The sequence below is a fragment of the Astyanax mexicanus genome, chromosome 12 (genome assembly GCF_023375975.1).
Source record: "Astyanax mexicanus isolate ESR-SI-001 chromosome 12, AstMex3_surface, whole genome shotgun sequence".
Lineage (NCBI taxonomy): Eukaryota > Metazoa > Chordata > Actinopteri > Characiformes > Acestrorhamphidae > Astyanax > Astyanax mexicanus.
Genome location: NC_064419.1, coordinates 7,182,296 through 7,209,688, shown reverse-complemented (window position 1 = coordinate 7,209,688; position 27,393 = coordinate 7,182,296). Strand labels below are relative to the sequence as shown.

At 36.9% G+C, this 27,393-nt stretch overlaps 1 protein-coding gene and 2 long non-coding RNA genes across 4 annotated transcripts; 1 reads left to right on the top strand and 2 right to left on the bottom strand.

Moving 5' to 3' along the window:
* Nucleotides 1–642: 642 nt before the first annotated feature.
* Nucleotides 643–26,245, bottom strand: alkal1 (ALK and LTK ligand 1). 2 transcript variants are annotated; one of them, XM_022670250.2, is made up of 5 exons: nt 25,984–26,245; nt 12,227–12,280; nt 9,935–10,018; nt 5,891–5,964; nt 643–949 (listed from the first exon to the last, which is right to left on the bottom strand). In XM_022670250.2, exons 1-4 carry the CDS (start codon nt 26,243–26,245, stop codon nt 5,900–5,902), a joined length of 465 nt encoding a protein of 154 aa, XP_022525971.1. In that variant the 3' UTR covers nt 643–949; nt 5,891–5,899. The 2 variants fall into 2 exon arrangements, with proteins under 2 accessions (XP_022525971.1, XP_022525972.1); XM_022670251.2 differs by having other exon boundaries at nt 9,935–10,015.
* On the top strand, nt 2,309–25,990 carry LOC111192619 (uncharacterized). Its single transcript, XR_002650034.2, has 3 exons — nt 2,309–2,500; nt 6,144–6,288; nt 25,715–25,990. It is a non-coding gene; the product is annotated as an uncharacterized LOC111192619 (long non-coding RNA).
* Nucleotides 19,617–20,060, bottom strand: LOC125806209 (uncharacterized). Its single transcript, XR_007441500.1, has 3 exons — nt 20,021–20,060; nt 19,734–19,979; nt 19,617–19,692 (listed from the first exon to the last, which is right to left on the bottom strand). It is a non-coding gene; the product is annotated as an uncharacterized LOC125806209 (long non-coding RNA).
* Nucleotides 26,246–27,393: the final 1,148 nt, after the last annotated feature.

Genomic DNA, 27,393 nt, shown 5'->3' with positions numbered 1-27,393 from the left:
TCGGACACAGATGGGCACGGGGGTTTTACATTCACAAAGCAATGAAAAGCTTGTGAGATGAAATCAAACATTAAGACAAAGTGAAGCAAAGCTGTAGGCACAATATACTGTACACTGGGAGGGACATGTCACAAGTAACCAACCCACTCACTAGGAAAAATGCATGCCTCCTCTGATATATGTAAAGCCAGACTCCGCCTCTTTTCCAACAGCAGCCAATCAATGCTGGATCAGTAGAGAGCATCACAGCACACTTGGAAGAAAGTGCCAGATCCCCAGCTCTGATACACCAGCCAACAGATGCCTGTGATGAGTGATGAGGGGAGACACCACCTAGAGAGGAGTGCCACCCAGAGAGACCATTGTATATAATGCTCTCTCGGACTCCAGCTGCTAATGGGAAATCAGTGATCCTCAGGCCTAAGCATCAGTATCTTAGTATGCTAAACCAAGATTTGTAGTAATAATAATAATAATAATAATAATAATAATTATAAAGTGCACCCACCAGTGTTCAATTCATGGCTACAGCCTTATAAGTGAAAAATGAAGAATGAAACAAAAAGCTGATCGAAAATGATCATGATTTGGTAAAACACACACACATACTCACACACACACATGTATATGTATATTGGAATATATTATTTTGTAATCAGTTTCAAATATTTACACGTCATTAAAATAAATAGACTTTTGCAACATAAAATATATCATATTCTCCTCAGAATGCAGAATATAAAAAGCAAAGCTGTTGAACAGAACTCTATTTTGAAAGCATTTTAATATCAACACAAATTATGATAAATATATATTTTTAATAATACAATTACATAGCTACAGTGAATGGAAACAGAACGAGTGGTAACTGCTGTGATCTGGAAGGCACTTCCTTTGGAAAAAAATATTCACTCCAAAGTTTTTGGAGCTCCTTCTGTTAGTTCAGGACCTGAAAGAGACAAATAGAGAAGAAAGACAGGGATTATCTGAGCAGTCCATTACTTTTGTTCGTGCAGTGCATTCAGAGATTCGTCATCACAACAGTTTGTAAGGCCTGTTTTTGTCCGGCGATGACGTAGGACGATACAGACTTATAGGCCCTGAAAAACTCAGTGCATTAAAAGTTTAAAATTAGTTTCTGAAACCTCGCTAGCTGTCATTCGTGAACATAATGAGCTTTGAGACGCTTCATTGCTAATTTGCCTGTAATTACTGATTTAACTTGTCAACGGGCAATTGAACACTTTCTTATGGGTTCCAGAGAAAACCGAAAAGAATAGCGGGAAGAATGGCGTCAGGTGATGATCTATTCTTCATCACTCCTTCATTTGCCAATCAAATTATATTCTACTGATTCTAAAGAGAGGAACCCATGATCCCTGACGCTGCTGATGTCACAATACAAACTTAAAACATTTCCTGTTATAACCTGGACAGCTTCCATCAATTACTCAATTAAATAAGCAGATAACTCTACTATAGCTAATGTTTGGGAACTGAATCACAATCTAACTCAACAGCTCAATTAAAGGAGATAAAACTGTACAATAGTGAACATATGGGAACTGTATCACAAATATATCCAAGTCTGCCATCAATAACTCAATAACATAAAACAGCTAAATGTATTACAATTTACTAAGTTTAAATATGGTATAAGCAATCTAAAATAAAAAAGCAAATTACCTGTCCTACGGTAAAACTATGGGTACTCCATAAACAATAAAACGTAAATATAAGAGCAAAGAAACTGTACTGTATTGAATATACGCAAACTGTAACACAATCGCAACTCAAAACATCAATTAAAATAACAGAAACTACGTAAATATAATATAGTGAACTATATATATAGGTACTGTATCACATTCTGAATCCGAAACTGTACTATTGTAAAAAAATATTGGAGCTGTATCACAATTTAACAGAACAACTCATATAAAGAAGAAGGATATTGTATCACATTCTAACTCATATAAAGAAGCAGAAACAGTATTAAAGTAAAATTATGAGTACTTTAATATAATCTAACTCAACTAAAAGAACAGAAATGGTACTAAAATAAAAGTGAAATCTTTAGTACTGTCATATAATCTAACTCAATTAAAAGAGCAGAAACTGTACTATAGTAAAAGTATGAGAACTGTAATATAAAGTAACTCAATTAAAAGAGCAGAAACTGTGCTATAGAAAAATCATGAGAATTATAACAAAACATAACTCAATTAAAAGGTAGGATGGTTGCCATGTTTGTTTACTTTGTATTGGATTTTCCTCTGTGGCAGCGGACCACTGATATAGTTTCCACCACAGAGATAATAAACCTACAGCAGTGTTTTAAACACAATACAGGAAGATGGGGGTTCTTGAGAAGCTCCATTTAACCTTTATCCACCAACGTACACCGAAGAGGAGGTTAGAGGTTAGCTCTAAAGCTAACATCTTCTCAGTGAGACTCAAAGCATCTGACCTGCCTGCTTTACCGGAACTTCAGAACCAGGTTACCCTCCACTGAATGTTAAAAGCAAAATCGTTTGGACGTTTGGGTAAATGCTTTAATTTTAGCTATTTTAACCACAGACGCAGCTCCCCTTCTCAGTTAGGAAGTGGATTTAATTTAGCTAGGTTAGTTAGCAAGCTAGCTCCACACAGCACTCCTATCTGTTTGTGTGTTGTGTGTGAAAGCTGGTTAGCTATGCTGTAAATAGCTGTAAATGAGATTAAATGAAAATGAATTAATTTTACCAGTCATGTTGTTGGGAACAGTAAAGCAACTCTGCTAAAGTACTGCGTTATACAAGAGTTTCAGTGAAGTTTTTTCAGCACAGAAGATGAAGCAGTATTAGCATTGGCTGCTAACCACAGTGCTAGCTCAAAGGTGAGAATATTGGACTGTAGTCTTTGTTTATTGTGTTAAAACAAGCTATGTGAGACAAAAGGCTAGCTTATAGCGACCTGGCTTACAGGAACACTCAGGGTTCCTCAGTCTAGCGCTATCAGGCAGCATTTACTAGAGCTAAGGGCTGCTAACTGCGGCTAGCACTGCTGCTAACTGTAGCTAGTGCTGTTGCTAAAATACTGGAAATTTAAGTTTAATGTAAGTAAACGGAAGCACATTACTCACCCAAATAAACAGTTTACAGCAGAGAAATCTGTCTATATTAACATTCAGCAAGAAAATGTGTTTTTATTACAGTTTTGTTTACTTAGGTTCCCCCAGTGGTGAGACCTGCTGAATTAGAAAGGAAACATGGCAACACCTTTGTTTCTTACTATTATCGCTTTACATGCGCCTTAAATTCCAGTTTGTTTTATAGTCCGTAAAATCCGGTAGTCTGTTGAAATGCTGGGTTAGCATAGCTAGCTACTTTATATAGAGTTTGGGCAACTACTTAATGGTGCGTTGTATGCTGGGTAGCTAAACAAAGAAACAAAGGAGCTTTACCTTGAGAAAATTGCAGAAATGAATGGGCATTATTAGTTATAACTAGCCAACCCTAGCGTTAATTTATAAGTTATGACTAAATAATCTAGCTTTAATTTATAAATTATATTTATAATTAGTTATTTATAGTTATAAATACTGCGATGGACTGTCCAGGGTGTATCCTGCCTTCCGCCCGATGCCGGCTGGGATAATGGGTTGGTGGGTTGATAATGACAAATGATATAGTTATAAATAACTAACCAACCAAGCTTTAATTTATAAGTTATAATTAGCTAACCTAGCTTTAATTTATAAGTTATATAAATAACTAGCCAACCCTAGCATTAATTTATAAGTTATGACTAAATAACCTAGCTTTAATTTATAAGTTATATAAATAACTAGCCAACCCAGCTTTAATTTAAAAGTTATAAATAACTAACCAATCTAGCTTTAATTTATAAGTTATGCCTAGCTAACCTAGCTTTAATTTGTAAGTTATGACTAGCTAACCTAGCTTTAATTTATAAGTTATGACTAGCTAACCTAGCTTTAATTTGTAAGTTATGACTAGCTAACCTAGCTTTAATTTATAAGTTATGACTAGCTAACCTAGCTTTAATTTGTAAGTTATGACTAGATGGATACAAGCTTACACTCTGCTTTACCTTACATAACATTGTATTTAGAAGATGCTTTTTTTATCCTAAATGACTTACAAATAATGAGGTACATAAGCAATAGAAGACATAAAAAAATAAAGGCAAAAGTAAAATATTTAGCAGGGCCTAAAATGAGGCCAGAAGTGTAATATTGGCAGTTCCCACTGCCTGCCTAAATAATCACACAATACGTGGAGTTGTTCAGAGAGCTCACTGTTTTGTGTAAATTAGCATTAGCTATACAGTAGCAGTAGCCACCTTTAGCCTAGTTTTGATCCATTTAATCTGTGTTTATAGATGACAGGGACTCACATGGAGTCAGAAACCACATGAGCACGTCTTGGCTCCACTATGCTGGAGGGACTTTTGCACACGCATGTCTTTACGCCAAACATCTCTCACAACATGAAAATCAAAATTAAGCATCCATTATGCTCAAACGCTTTTCATATGTTAGTAATCTGCTATCTGAGGGACAGCAGTGCTGTGGTGGAGCCCAGTTTCAATAGCGATCCCTTCCCTCTCTGGAAAGCAGTTAAATCTGCCTGTCTGCACCTCGGCCACGCAGGAAACTAGGCAGGTGGATGTGATTAAAATCCACATTTCAGCAAACACAGCACTTACTCTCAGCCTTCAGCCAGAGAAACACAGAACTGCTACACTATCAACTTATCACAACTCAATCTGTTCTTTAGAGACAAACAAGCAAATTAAAGTTGTTACAGTATGGAAAATTAAAATTCAATGTTCAATTCAAGGCGCACCGTATTATAAGGCACACTATCAATGAACATATTTTTTTCTGGTCTATTTTTTTCACACATAAGGCGTACTGGATTATAAGGCACAAGCTACACTAGTAAGGAACTAGGGTGTTGATATGTTGTTTATCTATACAGATTTCTCTCCTAAAAACAGTTTTTTTGGGTGATTTAAGTACTTTTGTTTATTTACAGTAAACTTAGATTTCCAATATTTTCAACTGTGCGGTTAGCAGCAGTGCTAGTCACAAATGCCACCCGACATTGCTACACTGAGAAACCCTGAGTGTAAGCTATCAGTTAGCGGTTCCTCCCACATAGCTAGCTTTAACGCGCTAAACGAGCTACCACTGCAGTTATCGGCTAATGCTAATGGTGCTTAGTGCTGGAGAAACTTCACTAAAACTCCTGTATAATGCTGTACTTCAGCAGAGTGGCTTAACTGCTCCTTAATACCTGACTGGTAGAATTCATACATAAGGCGCACCTGATTAACAAGGCACACTGACGATTTTTCTGAAAATTAAACAATTTTAATTACGGTACTTTGAATTTTATTGTTTTTAAGACAGCATGAATCTGAGGTATTTCATGTTTAGTCTAAATTTCATGTTTAGTCTAGATTTTACTAATCCAATCTATAGCCATCCAAAGCAGGGACTGGCTGGATAGCTATATTAGCACTAAAACAACCTATGCACCATTCTGAATGGAATGATTAGCTTGGTCATCTAGAATTCATTTTAGAGAATTAGCTTAGCCTACCCTGCTAACAAATTATCACACGTTCTACTAGTGGAAAGCTTATACATTCAACTTCCATTAACAAAATCCAAAATGAAAGTTGCTCCTCTCAGCCCCTCTCGTCTTCTCTCATTTTCATAACATTCCAACTTTTTTTCTGATTTGGAGTTGTACTATAAATGCACCAAAAAATCCACATTTTATATGTTTAACTATGTGTATTTTCAGTGTTTACTCAAGTTTTCTGGGCATTTTCCAAACTTTCCAGCAGAGAATTTATTAAAAATGTTACTTACATGCATTTTCTATGGCTGTGCACACAACGGGCTCATTGCCAGCCTTGTCAGCAATCTTGCACATCTTTTATAATCTGAGAAGGAAAAAAAAACAAATATTAATTCATTATCAGACTGATAATAAAACCTCTGATCCTAGAATTACAGGTTGATTCAGGTCAAATAAGCTGATTGATTAAAATAAAGCAGAGCCAAATAACAGTTCATATACATTTACAAATATAAAGCAATGTTTGTCTTCCTCACTTTTCAGACCTTTACAGACTGCTGTTCAAAGAAGAGGGGATGCTACACAATGGCAAAAATTGGCCCCACCCCTATTGTGACGCTGGCAGCACAGATGTCTTTTGGCTGATGTATCAAAGCTGGGGATCCGGCTCTTTCCTCTACGTGCGCTGGTGAGCTACACAGTGATATGCTACATTGGCTGCAGGCTGAATTCACATGTATCAGTGGAAGCAAGCACTTGTTGGGAGCATTGCTAGTGATGGGGGAGTTTATATAAACATGACTAGGTAATTGAACTTCCATATTGGGCAGAAAATTATGGAACATAATTTAAGTAAAGTAAAAGTAAGTAAAAGTAATTAAATAAAAGAAGAATGTTGCTGAAAATAAGAAATATTCAGGTTTTCTATGATAACAGCTCTTTAAAATTCCTGTATCAGAGTGGTCACTCTAAGGGTGAATGGAGCGTGTGAGTGAAGGTGAGATGGTCACTGTAAATTGACTTGTTTCTCTGCACCAGTAATACAGCAGATGGACTGAAATGGACTAAAGTGGAGTCATGCTCTGAATGGTTCCACTTATAAAGGTGTCCAAGCGGCCGAAGCTTCCTGTTTCAAACATCATGATTCATCCCCTCATCTCTCTCTCTTCCCCTCTCTGTCCATCCATCTGTCTCTCTCTCTACTTGTCTCTCTCTCTCTCTCTATATATATATATATATATCTGTCTCTCTTTCTCCCACTCATCTCTATACTGTCATTCTTTTTCATTCACACAGTTAGACGGCACTGTGACTGTTTTAACACAGCTGTATGTCCTTTTAGATCATGCAAATGAAGAAGAAAGATGCTTGCAGGTTTAATGTCTTGTGACAGAGACAATATACATTTTCATGCTCTGGAAATAAATTCATTTAAAGAAATCAGGACACCACACGAAAACATTTGTGTTTCTGAATATATTTAAACATATGAACATTTGATCTATTTATTTGAACAATACTGAGAGACTGAGCTTATATAACTGAACACATACAAAAACACTTTTTTAAATAGTAATAAGTAATAGAAGTATAATGTCCACATATATTACTATGAATTAAGTGCAGCACATCTACTGCATATCTTTAAGACATGGTTAAAGAGGATTCTGAAGACGCCTGTCTAATTCAGCTCTCCATTAAAAAAATACAGTATGAATTATTTACTGTATCAGAGGTGCTTGAGGAAAATGTAAGATCATCTGTTCAAAATCTGAAGCTAAAGCCAAAATATTTATAGTTTAAATTTTAATTTTAAAGTTTATTTACCAACTAGCATTAGAATGCTTTGAAAACTGCCCACTCACATGAAACATTAAGATATAAGAAACAACCAAATGTTAAAGTAAATAAAGGTAAAGCAAATATGTCAAACAAAGCTCTGGAAAAAAAGAGACCTCTTAATAATTATGAGATCCTTTGATTTTACCAAATTGAAAATCTCTGGAATATAATCAAGATGAGGATGGGTGATCACAAGTCATCAAACCAAGTTGAACTGCTTGACTTTTTGCACCAGATGTGGCATAAAATTATCCAAAAGCAGTGTGTAAGATTGGTGGAGGTGAACATGCCAAGATGCATGACAACTGTGATTAAAAACCAGGGTTATTCCACCAAATATTGATTTCTGAACTCTTAAAACTTTATGAATATGAACTTTTTTTTTGCAGTTTTCTTTTTGTTTTCTTTACAGTTCAGCTGACAGTTCAATCAGTACAAGCCCCCGAAACACTGATCAGTGTTTTTAATTGACATTATTAAAACCTCTTAAGCATCAGAGAGATGAAAGAATTCTGCATTAAGGAGTAGGAAAGACTCATATTACCTCTATATCACAGTATTGTTTAAAATGTCAAATGTCCAGATGTTTAAATATGTTCAAACACACAAAGATTTTGTTGGACTTTCTTCTCATTTCACTGTTTGGTCCATCCATCATTATAGACATTTTTGTAAAAGAACATTCAGTATCAGACGCTAATGAGATATGTGTGGATGCTCCAAAGATCCCAGCTGTTTTACTGAAGACTCGGCCTTATAAGACTTTAGGAACAGTTCTCCCTGAATGTCTGAGAATCACCCAGGAGGCCTAGATGGACACTGTCCAGATGAAGTCACTGTAAGTGTTTCAGAAATCTAACAGAAACAAAGATCCCAAATACAGATAAACTGGACCCTCATTCATTATGCTGACATTTTAAATCAATTGGCTCAAAAAAGGATTTGTACCAGTTGCAGATACAGAGTGTGAGGTCCCCAGCTTCTGCTCTCTGAACTTCTGGTTCCAATTGCAATTCGTTCCAAATTTAACCTTACTCTACCTCACTTTACCTTGCTTTTCCTGGCTTTACCTCACTCTACCTTGCCAAACTTCAATTACTTCAGCTAATTTTATGTGTCTATTGTGAAATCTCAAGCACCCGGGGAGTTGCAGCATAACAGTATGTCGTTTACATAGAAACCGGAATAAAGATGATGCTCCGCATTTCTGATAGCCTCCACAAACAAAGCAGAAGGTTAGAGTGTTTTGAAAAGAGGGATCTAATCAAACATCCCTTCACATTCCTCTGCACTGAGGCCAAAAAGCATCATCAATAAAAAAAAATACTTTCTGAAAAGAAATATTTTAAACTGTACACCATACAAGCATAACAGTATGACATTATGATTTTTTTTACAACCTCTACTAATCATATAGGACATCCTGTAGTTCTACTGTATAATTACAGACTGTAGTTCTTCTGTTTCTCTGCATGTATTAACATTATTATTTTCCTTCCACCCTGTTCTTCAATTGTCATGACCCCAAAAGATAGACCACCACAGCTATTATTATTTTGGTGGTGGGTCATTATTCTCATCATTAAAGTGATACAGATTGGCATGGTGGTGGAGTGTGATGTGGATCAGACACAGCAGTGCTGTTGGAGGTTTTAAACATCTCAGTGTCATTGCTGATCTGAGAACAATTCGTCAACAGCGTCCTGTGAGCACTGATGAAGGACCAGAGAATGACCTTGATCTTGATCGGTTTAAAGACTTAAGAAAAGACAAAGTCTGGAAATTATTTTTATATCTGCTTTTGACTTCACATACCTTCATACATACATTAACCTATTCATCCTATAGCAGTTTAGGCCCATCCATTTAACCAGAACTGCTTTTGATATGAGGCACAATACAAAGCAGCCAATCAGAAAGCCAAACAAAAATCATTACATACTTCAGGCTTAAAGGCACAGTCACAAAGAATGTCTGTTTTTTTCTAAGTGGTAATTAAATTGAGGTTTGAGGACTTAGATGAATGATGACTAATTGAACCATTTACTGAGGCAAATGTCAAAAATTATAACAAAACATAATATAGGACATGTATAATGTGATATATTAAAAGTGTTGTCTAGGTAAAACCATAAATTATTTCCCCTGTACTTCAAATGGATGCAAACAGACAAGATTGACTATCTTTACACATGTTTCTAATGAATCGTGACCTTACTACTGCTGTTTTGTGTAATGAAATTTACACAACCACGCTGCAAAATCAAGTAGAAATCCTTTCCTGGACAGTAGAGACAGTTTCGAGTCCAGTGTTTTCTCATTTAGATTAGCACTGGAGGTGCTAAAGTGCCCGTATAGTAAATTAATTCAGATAACTCAGCTGATTGACCACATTGGAAGTAATAGGGAATTTTTTTTTTTTTTTGGTGATGCATTTTACAACAAAAAACAAAAGCTACTAATAAAGAAAATATTAAAAGAAGCATACGTACATGCTGGCCTCGTGCAATCCCTTGTGTTGTGGTAAATTCTATGAAAATGCGTCCTGCACTCGGACGAGAACTTGACTGGTCCTGCTTGAGAGAAAGAAAGTTTCTAATCAGGATTAAGATTTTTTACAGATTTATGAACATTAAAAGCATTAAAGAGGAGACTAAAAACACGCCACGGGTGAGACAGACTCACTCTCCTCTCATTTCTCTCTACGCTTCACTGCAGCATTTTACAATTCAGTGACAGGATATAAGAGATTGATGATGTCAGAGCTCTTCCTGTCTCCTCGCTGTCTAAAACTGAGTCACCTCCCTTTGGTGTGCAGAGACCCAAAAGGAAGAATTAGTGCATGTTAATGCTTGACATGACATCACATAGAGGGCAGAGCCTTAACGATTCCAATAAAGCATGTCTAACTCTTTGTATGAGCTCGGGATAATGGATTTTTACACCAATTCTAGTCAGGGGTGTTCGGCTGGAGGCCTGAGAGGAGTAATCAGCTTTTCACTTGCTTTTCCTGGTGCAGAACGTGCAAAGGTTTTAACACCTCTAAAAAATTTAAAACATTCTGTTTCTGTAAATAGGAGTAAGACAATAGAGATGCATAGAAATATCACAATATTATGTTTTACAATAATGTCTATGACTTTACATCTACAAGGTGGAGAACCTAGGTAGAATTGTGTAGTGAATGGTAAGTAAACAGAGTGTTTAAAAACTCCAGCAGCACTGCTGCATCTGATCCACTCGTACAAACACAGCACACAATAACACCTCATACACCACCACCATGCTAATTAGTGCCAATCACTGCAGTGCTGAAAATAATGACCCACCACCCAAATAATAACAGCTGCTTTGTGGTGTCCTGATCAACAGCGTGAAAGGAGGATAGTAATTAAGTATGCAGAGAAAAAGATAAAGAACTACAGTCTGATTATACAGTAGAACTATACATTATATAGTAGAACTACACGATGCTGAACCCTTTCCCTGCTCTACCCCCATCCCAATCCTGCCCCCAGCACACACTCACTCAGCATCCCAGCATCCTGCAATTTTTAACTGTCTGATTGCAGCAAATCCTTAAAAAAGGATGCAATAAAATCGTTGCAGTTACAGGTGCATCTCCAAAAATTTGGATATCATTGTAAATTTACTTTACTTCAGTAATTCAGTTCAGATTGTGGAATGTATATATTATATAGATGTATTACACACAGATTGATCTATTTTAAGTCTTTATTTCATTTATTGTTTATGATTATGGCTTACAGCCAATGAAAACCCAAAAATCAGTAGCTCTCCAAACCATCACTGATTGGTGGAAACTTCACACTATAGACCTAAAGCAGTTTGGACTGTGTGACTTTCCACTCTTCCTCCAGACTCTGCTCCCTTGATTACAAATAAAATGCTTTTTTTTACTGATGATCAGTTATGGTCTTGAGAGACATGTCATCTGCTGGTGTTGATCCACTGTGTTCTATCAAGTCCAAATTCAGTGCAGTTTTTTCCCACAAAATCTTACAGCACTTCATGCTTCCCTCTACTACTGACAACTTTTGTGTAGATACGGATTTCATTTTCCAGCAGGACTTGGCACACTGCCCACACTGCCAAAAGTATCAATTGGTCTTAAATAATATTCACAATTTCTGAGACACCGAATTTAATGATAGTAATGTTTTTGAGATGCACTTGAAAATATTGCATATACTGTATAAATATACAACATGCTTTGTTTAGGGGTTTTTTTTCTCATATCATATGACATTGTATATTGCCAGTTCTCTTAGAAATATCGAAATAGAGGTGGTTGAGTCACCCGGTTAACTGTTAATAATTTAAAGTAGTTCATTGGCATTTAAAGGGGTGTAATTGCATTATTATGCTATTATCTTAAAATCATTTATTGCAATATTTTCTCAGATAATATATTTCCCAAATAAATTAGTTACCATGAAAGATCTAGCTTTAAATTCTGGGTAATTTCTGTTTTTGGTCCACTGAAGTGTTTTGAACTGTTGTAATGCAGTACATAGTTTATAATATTATGTTCTGTCTGCTGATTGGCTAAGTGCTGTACTGAGGTCAGCAGAGGTGATGTAACTGGCCGAGTGTAAGCTCTTGTTTACAGATATGAAATTGGCCCGTGCGGCTGAAGGGCAGGGCTCAGTGCTAAAACACTGCATCAGCCTGTTCTACACGCCGGACCTGCAGATCGAATCACCAGAATCACCACACAGCTTTTACACATGAATAGATTAGAACGGATGAATGGTTCTTACCTGTAAAATGCTTTATGAACTTGTCTTTTACGCTTACGTCTCTCGGGACAATCTCTGAAAAGAAACACAATAGAGAAATGGTTTTGATAAAAATAACTGTACCCTATTTCCTGTAAGAAAATACTCATTAAACTGGTGGTGAAGCAGAAAAGGACATTTCAGTCAATCTGGTTTAGTTTAACCCTTTAATGTCTTAGAAAGTGAACATATATTAAACATATATTAATAACAAACAGAAATATATCATAGTTATATTTATATATATTTTTCATAATTATAAATTAAAATATTGTGTAAAAAAAACCAAGATGTATTCAAACACATTTAATGACCTGCGGATAACCTGTACAAACATAGGTGCTTAATGTTTCAATGTTTCATATATATATATAACATTTTATACCAATTTAACTAGGCCAACTGTTCCACCCGTTCAGCTGCTAATCAGCTGTATATCCCACATCACTAGTGATGCCACAACACAGGGAGGGTGAAGACTAGCGCACGCCTCCTCAGACACATGTGAAGCCAGTCACCATCTTTTTTTTAACTGTTGGTGATGGGTAAAACTTTTTTTTCAGGAACAAACTTGCAGTTTATTAATGTCTTGTTCTTTGCTCAATAAAGTCTAAATTAGAGAATTAGCTTTATTCTGTCTGTCCTTAATTAACACATAATTGGCACGCGCTGTCCAGAGTTTAAAATGAAATACAAGACGATCAATCTGTGTGTTTATATTATTGTGTGTGCTGTTGATCCTAAAGTCACCTCTTCAAATAATACAGCAGTTACGTATTAGTGATTTCCACACCACAGACCCCAGATTATGTATGTATTATATTATGTATGTACAAATTAGGGTCAAATGGAATAAAGCTGAATAAGTAGTGTATAAACAAATTTAAAACGTCTAATTCAAGCTTAACTGAGCAAAGAAAAATACTCTTTTTGTATGTTAATATATAGTGTTACCAAGCATTGTAATTGGCCACATGTGCCCGTGTGCCTGGTGTCAGTCCAACAGTCTGTACTGCGGCACATTCATTCTCTCCATATTACCCCTTGTCAGATTATAATCAGACTCAGCACAGTTAATGACACACTCCTGTCGGTGTGACACATTTCAGACGCGTACGCCGCCACGCCGAGTGACTAAGCATTTTGACGCAACCCGTTATAGCAGGAACAGGTACACATTAGGAGCACAATCCCAGCTGGTTAACCCAGCCCCCATTAAATCTGCACAAGGCCTGGGGTCCTCGCTAATGATGAGCAATCTCCAGCCCTGCTGACCCAACCCGAGCACACCGTTCCCCCCCGTTCACCGAGAATATCCCCACCGCGGCGCTGGAGCCGACTGCAGTAAGCAGATTACCGCTCTCAGTGTTGTAATGCCTATCAATGTCAGATGCACAAATCCATGCTGCTGCTAATTTTAGCCTTTTCTTCCAGACGGGGGATAACTCACGCTGTGTTATGAATGAAATCGAGAAGACGGGTTAATTTCATTAATGCGGAGAGTTTACATGAGGGAGCTCAACTGATATTTTGCTGGGCTGATATCGGACACCAGTGGTTTATGAGTATCTGTGAAGATGTCGCCAATGATTGCAGACTTTATTTTGCTGCCGGTATTTAAACTAATAAGCAAAACCTTAGTTCAAAAACAGTGGTGTCCAATCTTCTTCCTGTATGCCCATTTTTGTGCTTCCTCTGCTTTGAGAAAGCCACTTTGGCCCAATCCCTTTTCACCCCTTGGCCCTACCACTTAGCCCTTCCCCTCTGTTTTATGAGTGCACATCTAGGTGTAGGATGCCCTGATTTTTGTTAGGGGGAATGTAAGGACTAAATTAGGATGCAATTAGGATGCAATTTTGATACTGTTTTGATATATATATATATATATATATATATATATATATATATATATATATATATATATATATATATATATTCTAACAATAAATATAGGTTATTTTAAGCATCGGCAATCAGCCAATCAAGCTGAAAGACGTTCAGTGATCAAAATCGGCCCAAAAAACACTAATTGGTACATCTCTATTGAGAACCCATTACTTTTTCGGTACCACTTTAAAATAAGACTACCTTTATACAGGGTTTATAAATGGTTTATAATCAGCTTATAACTGGTTACCAATTAGGTTGTAAATGCCTTAAAATCATTAATAATCAGCTATAACCTACGTAGAAAAGGCAACAATGACCTGTTGTTTATAAACTTAGGAGTTAAATGGTTAAACTGATGTTAACTAATGGAGAATATAGAGATGGAGAAGCAAGTTGAGTTAGATAGAGAAGACAATGCAAGTTGAGTATCTGACAAGATCTGAAGTTTAACATTATAGATGGCTGTGGGTTCACTATTTGGCAAACAACAGGTCATTGTTGCCCTCTCTACGTTTGTGCTATAACTGATTATTAATTATTTTTAAGGCATTTACAACATATTAATAAACTAATTGTAAACCATTTACAAACCATTTATAAAGGTAGTCTTATTTTAAAGTGGTACCACTTTTTCTTTACCAAAATTCAAACCACCATAACCAAAGTATTTTTACCAGTCAGCCATCACATTAAAACCACAAGCCAAGTATTGCTTCATACATTTCAAGGCATGAACTCTACATGACCTCTGAAGGTTTTCCGTCTGTTTACAAGACTAACATTACAGCAGATCCTTTAATTCCTGTAAGTTGCAAGGTGGGCGGAGCCTCTATGAGCATCCTGGCTCATAAGTGACCCTTGGCCTATGTTGACCCTATCACCATTTTGTTATATACTCACTACTCCAAACCTGGAGGACCCCACACAACCTGCCTGATGTTCTGACCCAGTAGTCTAAGTGGTTCAGTGGTTTAAGACTATACAATTGTAACAAATGTACACAAGGCTGTAATAAAACTAGTACAGTATGTATTAAGTTAGTTCAATTCTCAATTAAGATATGAAGGAATGAGCATCCTGGGGTACGATAGGGCCCTTAGTGTCAGTTTGTAACTCTTCGCTGTTTTCCACTCTAGTCTCAAAGTCTTTGTAAGCTTTTTACACTGATAGATGTCAACGACTTTAATTTCTCATGATTTTTATCTGATATTAAAGTTTATTTAATAATCTGAAAAATGTAAGTATGAAAAAAAAGCAAACACAAAAGACATATGTATTGGTTCCTTGGTCTTCATGATGCGGTTTGTTCACTAGTGTTCTCTAACAAACCACTGAGGTCTTTACAGAACAGGTGTATTTATACTGAGACCAAATTAAACAAAAGACATATGTTTTTTTTTTCATGGCACTAAAAATACTGATAGTGATATTATGATAAAAAGAGATTAAACTTCTGAACTGCACTGTGACTACACCCATCTCCACTGGAGAAGTAGGCAGGAGACGGAGTGTGTACAGCATTAGTGGTATTATGACCAGGTCTATGAGCATGTTCCTGCACCTGAGTCTTATGTAAGAGGTAACACAGGTGTGTGTGAACGTTCCGGGCTGGCGGTGGGACAGCTCAGGTTACGTGTAGACGACTCAGATTATCCAAAAGCCCACACTACGCTTATCAATTACGAGCTGTCTCGCCCCGCATGTTTCCACTGTGTTTCTAATTAATTGAACTCAAATCAATAAAACGGCTACAAACCAAAAAACTCTCTTTAAACAGCATCCAACTCACCGAGCGCAGATGTCGGCAGGAGAAATCCACTTCCTGTGCAGCATTTTTGTGTGTAATCATCTACAGGATAAATGTTTTTTTCCTCTTTTAATTTATTTTTACAGCTGAAAATTGACCGAAGCTGAGTGTGTTTGGCTAACAGTAACCCTCAGGAATCACACACACATACCATCAGAGCATTTGTTTTCATTTTGCAATCAGATCAGGCTGAGAGCTTTCTGAAGACACTACATGTCAAAATGCCTGTGGACACGCCTTCTAATAAACCCATTCAGCGGCTTTAATTACACCTATTTAGGCCTGTGATGAAAATGATGTTATCGACTTATCATATGACATATGAACATGACCTCAATCATGTTTGATGACCTTAATATTATCTCTTATATTTACTTAGCAAGGAAGAAGAACTGCGGTGTGAAATGGATTTTTGGTGTAATTTAACATGAAAAAGAGTAATAACAAAGTTGTTATCCAATTAACGTTAAAGGAGAACTTTGGTGTGAAATTGACTTGTGGTGTAGTAAAACATGATATTGAGAACAAACCTTTGTTGAAAAGGTCATCTCCATCCCAAACCCCAGCATTCGAAAATACAGCGCTTTTAGCTAATGCTGCCAACAGGCTTACAATGCTAGTTATAGGGGCATAGTGTTACCCATGCAAAGAAATCACTATTTTTACACCATTAACAAACTCAAAGTAGCTCCACACTTCATTGGTAGAATTCTGAGGGCCCTGACATTTAAAACAATGCACTGAGAGCTTTGAAAGTGCACAGATATGTAATAAAAAATGTGTTTATTAGTGTTTATTAAACACACAGTACCCTAAAATACTCTGAGCGCCAACATCTTAAAATTTAAGTAGTAAAAGTTTTTATCTATTAAGTCCATTTGTTGTATGGTGCTCTTCATTCACGTGTAGACAGTCACCAGATATTTTTAGCAACATCTGGAATTACTGCATTTCCACAGAATCAATTTTGCAATTTGTTCCCCTTTCATTAGTCGACCTATAATGACTTAATTTCAAGATGGCAGTGCTCTGAGAAATACCTGAAGGTTCTGTGTGTATAAACATTGCTTTTAATAAACTACCTGAACACAATTCAAAGCTCTCAGTGCCTTGTTTTAAACACCAGGGCCCTCTGAATTCTACAAATCAACTGTGGATCTACTTTAAGTTTGTTAATGATGTAAAAACAGAGATTTCTTTGCATAGGCAACTATATGCCCCTATCACTATCATTGTGAGGCTGTATTTGGGAAGGCAGGGGTGAATGGAGATAGGCTATTCGACAAATGTTTGTACTCGTCATCATGTTTCATTACACCCCAAGTCCATTGTCCACCGGAGTTCTCCTTTAACGTGAATTAACTTGGATAAAAACAGTATTTTATGTTAACTTTTATTTTATATATTCCAATTCCAATAACAGAAGGAGTAAAAGGCAGTTAATGCACTAATTCAATTAACTAATTGTTTTATCATTTTCTCAGTGGCATAAATAGACAGTTATATTATGTATTGCAATAATATGTAGGACAATAAATTGTCAAAACAATTGTGGCAGACCTACACTATTTGCCATTGACACATATTTGCAAATATACACACACGCAACCACAGTAGTACTGTAGAGTATTTAAGTATGTAAGTAAAGCTAACTATGTAACTATGTTAAATAAAGCTAAGCTAAGTAAACAAAACTATAATCATAAAAAAATACCTTCTTTTCAAGTTAAACGAGCGCTGGACGTCAATCTACACAGATTTTTCTCTTAAAACTGTTCTCCTATATTTGGATGATTAAAGCACTTCTGTTAATTTACAGTAACCTTAGATTTCCAGATTTCCACTAAAGCTCGGCAAAAGAGCTAGCAGTTAGCAGGATTAGCAGCTAATGCTAATACTGCTGCAGCCTCAGTGCTGGAGAACTAAATTGAACCTCTGTATAAAGCTGTACTTCCGTTGAGTGGCTTTACTGCTTTTAACAACCTGACTGGTAAAAATCATATATAAGATGCACCGGATTATAAGGCACACTTATAATAAGAAATTTAAGTGCACATTATAATGTAGGCATTACCACCCAAGTTACCACCTTTTGCACCATTCGATGCAAAAGGCCTCACATGCTTATTTCACAGGATGTGCCATACGACATAATACTAGTTCCACTCCAATGACAAATGGCATGTTGGTAAATAATGCCATTGACTGCTCTTTTCTGTAGAACTACAAACATTACTGATACAACCAGTCCCTGTAAACGCAGGGATTTACAGGCCTCAGGAGTGGTCAGTCACAGGCCAATCACATTTAAAGAACGAGGTGCTAAATCTCTTCGGGCCATTACACCAATTAGTATTACAGTATTACCCACACAGCTGAATTCCCCCAGGCATGTACACCATTATATAACCAGTTAAAGAGCCACTAAACCCTAAACCATATTTTTTACATTACATTTTACATTTCCTAACATTTCCTCTACAGTGTCCTCTGAGGTTCAACTGTGCTATAGGCGAGGATGATGTGTTTGTGTACTTTGTTATGCACACACTTTCCAATATGCAGATCACTCAATCAATAATTCCACCCCCCTGCTGACATCCAACCATCTGAATCTCACCGCTATCAGAGGCACACTGCTGTTGCTGCTGCAGCTCAGCCAATCAGCTCTCCCTCCTGCCCCGCCTCTAAACCCATACATCACCCAATGCCCCCCCAAGCTACCTATTCCAATTTTTGTTTTAGCATTTTTTTTTTATTTTGAGGGTGGAGTCAGCCAAAATCAGGGGGTTAGTGCCATTTTAAAGGTGTGCCAGGTCTCAATAGCAAAGACTTCAAAGATCCATGACATCACAAGCTGAATCCGATTTTCGACGTAATGACATAAGCCTGAATGTTCTAGTTAAAATCTACTTTTCTGGGCCTCTCTTTATGAGCAGCAGGGCACTAAAGTGTAGCTTTTTAATTCACCATACAGTGGTGCTTAAACATTTGTGAACCTCCTGGATTTTTCTTTGCATAAATATGATCTAAAAGTAGATTAAAAAAAACACAGGTAAACAAATGAGACTTATTATACTCATATTAATACTAATGAATATTATACTCAGTCATTCATGTATTGAGGAATGGGATGACAATTATGTGTGGGTGGGCACCCTGTTTTAGATCATATTTATTCAGAAATAACTTTCAAGCACCACAGTATATATCTGGTATTTAAAGTAGTGTGCTTAAAAATACAAAGAAACACAATATTTTATATATTATATTATATTATATGATATTTTATATATTCCCTTTTATAGATATTGTATACAGTCCCTTTGCATGGGCATCGGACACTGCTTGTTTAAAAAGAGTCAGGGTTATATAAATATACTGTTTTTCATTTTGTGAAAATAAAAAACGAAAGTTAAAGAAAACAAGTCTGAACACTAAAATACTTCCTCCAGAGATGAGCACCTCCTACTGGTTTACTCTAAAATATTTCAAAACATCAGCTCCACAATAAACCTTTTTCACATTTCTGTGTCTCTTAATGCGGAAGCATAAATATCACATTAAGCAGTTTCCAAGTGTGTTCTAATTAATGGTTGTGGTTACTGCCCATTTATACTTAGAAGTAATCTGTTCAACTCCAACTGAAAAGCTCTGCTTATTACTTGTTCTTTTCACTCACAAAACCCACACCTTTTAAACATCTCCACCCCTCACACTCACAAAACCCTCACCTTTTAAACATCTCCACCTCTCACACTCACAAAACCCACACCTTTTAAACATCTCCACCCCTCACACTCACAAAACCCTCACCTTTTAAACATCTCCACCCCTCACACTCACAAAACCCACACCTTTTAAACATCTCCACCCCTCACACTCACAAAACCCACACCTTTTAAACATCTCCACCCCTCACACTCACAAAACCCACACCTTTTAAACATCTCCACCCCTCACACTCACAAAACCCTCACCTTTTAAACATCTCCACCCCTCACACTCACAAAACCCACACCTTTTAAACATCTCCACCTCTCACACTCACAAAACCCTCACCTTTTAAACATCTCCACCCCTCACACTCACAAAACCCACACCTTTAAAAACTATATAAAATATCATATAATATAATGTAATATATAAAATATTGTTTCTCTGCATTTTTTAAGCACACTACTTAAACTGTACCAGATATATATTGTGGTGCTTGAAAGTTATTTCTGAATAAATATGATCTAAAACAGGGCGCCCACCCACACATAATTGTCATCCCATTCCTCAATACATGAATGACTGAGTATAATATTCATTAGTATTAATATGAGTATAATAAGTCTCATTTGTTTACCTGTGTTTTGTTTTAATCTACGTTTAGATCATATTTATGCAGAAATATACTGAAGAAAAATCCTCACAAAACCCACACATTGGTACTCCACAAGTTTACTATAGACTCTGCTCATGCATGCATTATGAATGCTAATGCTACTCTCACACTTGCAATATGTCCAAATCTACAAATACAAATGAAGAAATTATTCCTGGTTATGCCATATTACTGTATAGCAGTTTATGCATCTTTACAGGCTATAGTGACAAAGGGGTTCAGAGAGTGAGAGGGGGGTCTTAGGATACTCCCAAGAACAAATCTTCTGAAGTCCTAGTCAGCATGTTTTAAATTAAGCTTTTGACAGCACTGTCCAAGATATTACTAGCTTGAACAATAAAGAACATCATCAACAAATACCACTGATCCAGTTCACCTCATTCACATCACTCATCAATATTGATGAGTCAGCCAGTTTATAAGAACAATAAAGAGCAATTATTAAGCACATGCTACGAAATAGTAGCTCCCCAGCCCAGCGGGTTGTTGAACCCAATTGCAGAAAAAATCGTCTCAAAGTGGGTAAACCGAAAAGAAAGGAAAAAAAATAAACACGCATCTCCTCACACAGGATCGAACCCTGGTCGTTAGGGCCCTGGTCCAATACACTACCGCTGCCCCAGCCAGTGAATTTGGACGCGGACAGAAAAAAAACACTGTTCTAAGGAGATACGAAGCCCAAGAACATGCAGAAAATAAAAACAGGCGGAAAGTAAAGTCACGCTGAGCGCAACAGAAAGACTTTATTTTATCTACAAGGTGGAGCAGCTACAGTAGGTAGGAGTGTCTAATGGAAAGTGGAGGACAGTGAGTGATTAAACACAGTGTTTAAAAACTCCAGCAGCACTGCTGTATCTGATCCACTCACTGTACCAGCACAACACACACTAACACCTCATACACCACCAACACCACCATGCTAATCAGTGCTGATCAATGCAGTGCTGAGAATAATGACCCACCGCCCAAATTATAATAATAGCTGCTCTGTGGTGGTTTTCTCTCCTGTGGGGTTCTGACCATTGGAGAACATGGTCAATGGAGCTGTTATAATCAGTAATGGGTGTAGAAACAGGGAGGTGGTTATAATGTTATGCTTGATCTGAACCTCTAGTCAAACTTTCATCTCCAATCCATTGTCACTGAAGCAAAAACAACACAAATAGTCCTGTCCAGTTGCCCTGACTGTCAGACTGTCAGTTTTAGAGCTGTTATTCGAGGGAGTTGGTAAAAGCTGTCAGTTTCGAGATGTAACTGATCTTTCATTTTTCATTTTTCCTGTTTATTGTGAAATCACAGCAAGTGAAAAGGCCAAAAGCAAAGCTTGATTTTGTAAATCACTGTCATCTGGTGTTCATAGAGCTCTGAAGTCATATAGTCAATCTGTTGTTCGGCAGCAGGCCCGTATCATCCTAACCATGCGGGTCTGAGCAGAGGTGCATTAGTGTTTCAACCCCAATACTGTACATTTTGTCCTGCATACATTATTCACATCCACCCAGAACATCTTTGGATCTTCTGATTTATGATTCTAAAGCCAAAGCCAAAGCCCCAAAACCACATGAACACAATATGACCTGAGCATTTAGTGGAGGGCGGTGGACTTGTAAATCCATGCCAATTGGGTTCACGGTTATTTATCTGCTTTAGTGAGTCCTATTTTATTGGCAGTTCCTCTTATAAAATGTCTAAAGAATGCATTATTCAGCTTCTTTAAAGGAGAACTCTGGTGTAAAATGGATTTTGGTGTAGTAAAACATGATAAAAAGCACTTACCTTTGATGAATAGCACACCTCTGTTCTCCCACAGCGTTCTGAGATTCAGAAATTTTAACAGTTTGTCCAAACACCCTTCAGACTGGGCGAAACAGGGCAAAATTTGCCCTGATAAATCGTTTTTTCCTTTCATTAAAAAAGGAAATGTTTACATCCTATAATTATGCTAGCTTCAGTTTCGAACAAGAGTTCAGTAATGGCGGCGCTCGGAGCTGAAGCTAGCATTATAGGATGTAAACAGTGTTTTTTTTATAAGCTTCTTGTGCACTTTTTAAGTTATTAATGCCTCGTTTTAAATGTCAGGGCTCTCCGGATTCTAGCAAGGAGGTGTGAAGCTACTTTGAGCTGGATAGCGGTGGAAAAAGCAATGTATCAGGGCAAATTATGCCCCATGTCACCCAGTCTGAAGGGTGTTAAAATTTCTGGATCTTGGAACGCTGTGGGACAGCGGAGGTGTGCTATTCATCAAAGGTAAGAACTTTTTATCATGTTTTACTACAACAAACGTCCATTTTACACCGGAGTTCTCCTTTAAGTAGCACCCATTGCTAACACTGTGTGTGCAAATGCACACATTCCCACACACAGCTTTTCCAGTCATTGTAGAGAAGCACTGTCAATAGATTAGGATTCTCTGGAGCAGATAAATAATTATAAAAATTGTGGCACCATGCTTTACGCCTGGCATGCTCTGGAATGATGATACTTCCTCAATAATTTTGAATAAATATATCTTTTATACTGTAAGGTGCACTATTATTATTATTATTATTATATATTAGTCTATTTTCTGGTCTATTTTGCAATAAGTGACACTAGTAAGGATGCCTACATCGAAGTGAGCAAGGTGTTGACATGCTTCCCTTCTAATGGGGAAGCTGAGGGAAGTGCCTCAGTAAACAAAACTGTAATTCTTTAAAAAAGAAAATTCTTTCAAAGTCAAACGAGTGCTGGATGTTAATCTACACAGATGTATCTCCTAAAAAATGCTTATTTGGGTGAGCAAAGCGCTTCCATTTATTTACAGTAAGCTCAGATGTCCAATATTTTGTCTAAGGATGAGTTTTCAGTTAGGTTTCTCCAGCACAAAGGCTGGGGGCGGCAGTATTAGCATTAGCCGCTAACTGCAATGCTAGCGAGACTTGAATGCCACCAGAAACTGAGGAACCTTGAGTGTTCTAATAACCCAAGGCACTATCAGCTAGTGATTTGTCCCATGTAGCTTGTTTTAATATGACAAACATGCAGACTGCAGTCCCATATACTCCCCTCTGATCGGCAAAAAGAGCTAGCACTGTGGTTAGCGGCTAATGCTAATGCTGTACTTAACGCTGTACTTAAGCAGAGTGGCTTTACTGCTCCTTAATACCTGACTGGTAGAATTCATTCATAGGACGCACCGGATTATAAGGTGCACTTATGATTTTTGGGTAAAATTAAAGTTTTTTTAAGTGTGCCTATAGTCCAAAAAATATGGTAGATGAGTTGAAAAGTTGGTGATGAGGTGGAGTGATAATCTTCCAACTTCCTGACCTCACTCTCAGTTATCTTAATGCTGAATGCAATCAAATCCTCACAGCAATATTCCAAAATTTCAAATACATTTTGTAAAGATCCAACAAAAGCAGGATAAACTCTTTTTTAAGTACCCTTGGTTTTTCATGAAAAAGTGAATGAGCAGGTATCCCATTATATATTTTTCCACACTTAAGCTTTTTAAAGCTCACTGGTTTGTTTGGGACTTTTTGTTGATGCAGAGTCAGTTCAACATTTATACTCATTCAGAATTCCTAACAACCTCATAAATCAGAGGATCCAGTGACACTCAGGGAAAACACATAGTCGGACATATTGGTTTTGGATCGTTTACCGTGAGTAAATGCGTCAGTAGCAACAGTTTTATTTTCCATTCATTTCTTCCACTACAGCTTGGCATTCAAATTATTTAATTAAACTATTTTTGGGGATATAAAAAGTATTATTATTTATTTGGTATGTTCCTTTTATGGACATTTGTGCATCATTATTGCATAATAATTATTATTATTACTACAAATATAGAGTAATGGAAACTTTTTTACTTTAAACAACTTTTTGTACAATTTATACAGTTTTTTTTTTTTTTAATAACACCATTTTTTACAATGTTTTTAATACTTCAGACATTTCAGTTATTTATTAAGCTATTCTCTTTAAAACATAAAGATGTTTAAACTTTTCTGTACACTCTGTCTTTCTAAGACAACCCTGTACCTTTTTTTTGGCATCAGTAACATCACAACCTTCACAGTGTTTTATAGTCAAGGAAATGAGGACATGTGCTGTTGCACAATTACTAATATCACTTTTGCCTAATTTTTATCATATTGCTTCCATACTAAGTTTAAAGCGGTAAAGCTTAAGCAGTCCACCCTGCCGTTATTAAACTTTGAATCTTGGAAACAGGACAAAATGCCCTCAAATGCCAAATAAGACCAAACTTTTACAGTCTGTACAGTAGACTGCCTGGGAATCCAGTTTGTTTCCAAATAAACAATCTCAAACAGCAACACATTATGCTCCAATTTGAACAAATTCAAAAACATATCAGAAAACAAGTCATTGATCACCTGTTAGCATGGAAAAAGATACAAAGTCATTTCTAAGGTACTAAGGTAGAGATGTAAAAACTCATTAATAGTTATCAGTAAAGCTTGATTGCATTTGTTGCTGCCAAGAGGGACACAACCAAGTTATTAGATTTAAAGGGAAAATCCTTTTTCACACAAGGCTAAATTAGTTTTGATATTATTTTTCCTGCTAAGGCTATCCTAGCCCTGTACAGCTTTTGTCTTTCAGCTGGAAAACAGCCAGTTTATGAAGAGCTAGAAAACTGAAAAACTGACTCAAAGTATGTAAAGAGATGGTTAACACTTCACTTAATTTAATGTACAGGGGTTGGACAATGAAACAATGAAACACCTGTCATTTTAGTGTGGGAGGCTTCATGGCTAAATTGGAGCAGCCTGGTGGCCAATCTTCATTAATTGCACATTGCACCAGTAAGAGCAGAGTGTGAAGGTTCAATTAGCAGGGTAAGAGCACAGTTCTGCTCAAAATATTGCAATGCACACAACATTATGGGTGACATACCAGAGTTCAAAAGAGGGCAAATTGTTGGTGCACGTCTTCCTGGCGCATCTGTGACCAAGACAGCAAGTCTTTGTGATGCATCAAGAGCCACGGAATCCAGGGTAATGTCAGCATGTCACCACCAAGAAGGACCAACCACATCCAACAGGATTAACTGTGGATGCTGTAAGAGGAAGCTGTCTGAAAGGGATGTTCGGGTGCTAACCCGGATTGTATCCAAAGAACATAAAACCACGGCTGATCAAATCACGGCAGAATTCAATGTGCACCTCAACTCTCCTGCTTCCACCAGAACTGTCCGTCAGGACAATAAATTATTGTGGTCTAAAACCAGGAGTTTGTGTGTGCAGCTTAAAATGAACTAATATAACCTAACAAACATCTAATTTTACATAAGTAACTAATCACAACTGTTGTTGTCACCATATATAAGTGGCTAATTGTGGTGTAAATGTGTATTTTTTGTAAATAGGACACCGCAGAAATCCGAGCAGACAGAGCATTGCAGTGGCTCCGTGCAGATATGCTATATTCCATATGGGCTTACAAGTGGCTAAAAAGGCTGGAAATAAAGTGGATTATCTATACTATTATCTTGTCAGTCCAATTTAAACACCGGCATCACGGTTCCTCTGTACCCCTGCAGCTGCACCCTCAATCAGAGATGAAATAAAAGAGGTCCTGCTGGAGGAACAACCCAGGATTATGTTTGCATCATCAGCTGATCTCAAAGCAGCTTACCTATTGGCCTGCTGTTGTCCAGTTTGGGCAGGCGTGTGGCCCTTTCACGAGAGGAAAGCTTCACGTGTTGTCCCGAGGAGTAGAGCGAGACCCGGCGGGCCACCGGTCTGTCCCGCTGCTCGTCCCCCAGCACCTGCACCAGGAGGTCCAGCAGCGTCCTCCTGTCCTTCTGCTTGGCTTCACTGCTGTCCATACACTGGCTGGAGGTGACGAGCAAAACCATCATACTCAACAATATGTGCCATCTCTTCTCAGCCGGCATGGCTTTATTCAGCCTGATAAACAAACAAACACAAACATCCCATCAACATTCACTTTACACCCAGAAACATCAACACAACGTTCACTTAATGCTTTATTGTTGCTTTAGAACAACATAATCTAAATGTTATACTTTTGCTTCAGCATAATGTTCACTAAATGCTTTATTGTTACTTTAGAACAACATTATCTAAATGTTATACTGTCGCTTCAGCATAATGTTCACTAAATGCTTTATTGTTACTTTAAAACAACATTATCTAAATGTTATACTGACTCTTCAGCATAATGTCCAATAAATGCTTTATTGTTACTTTAGGACAACATTATCTAAATGTTATACTGACGCTTCAGCATAATGTTCACTAAATGCTTTATTGTTAGTTTAGAACAACATTATCTAAATGTTGTACTGTCGCTTCAGCATAATGTTCACTAAATGCTTTATTGTTACTTTAAAACAACATTATCTAAATGTTGTACTGACGCTTCAGCATAACGTCCAATAAATGCTTTATTGTTACTTTAGAACATTATCTAAATGTTGTACTGTCGCTTCAGCAAAATGTTCACTAAATGCTATATTGTTACTTTAGAACAACATTATCTAAATGTTATACTGTCGCTTCAGCATAATGTTCACTAAATGCTTTATTGTTACTTTAAAACAACATTATCTAAATGTTGTACTGACGCTTCAGCATAATGTCCAATAAATGCTTTATTGTTACTTTAGAACATTATCTAAATGTTGTACTGTCGCTTTAGCAAAATGTTCACTAAATGCTTTATTGTTACTTTAGAACAACATTATCTAAATGTTGTACTTTCACTTCAGCATAATGTTCACTAAATGCTTTATTGCTACTTTAGCACAATGTTATCTGAATGTTGTACTGTTGCTTCAGCATAATGTTCACTAAATGCTTTATTGTTACTTTAGAACAACATTATCTAAATGTTATACTGTTGCTTCAGCATAATGTTCAACAAATGCTTTATTGTTACTTTAGATAAACATTATCATCAACTGACATTTTAACTCTACTTTCAGTTAATGTTCTATTGTGTTTCTAGCAATACGTTCCCTAAATGTTGTATTGTCACTAGCATTATGTTCACTAAATGTTGTACTGGCATATTAACACA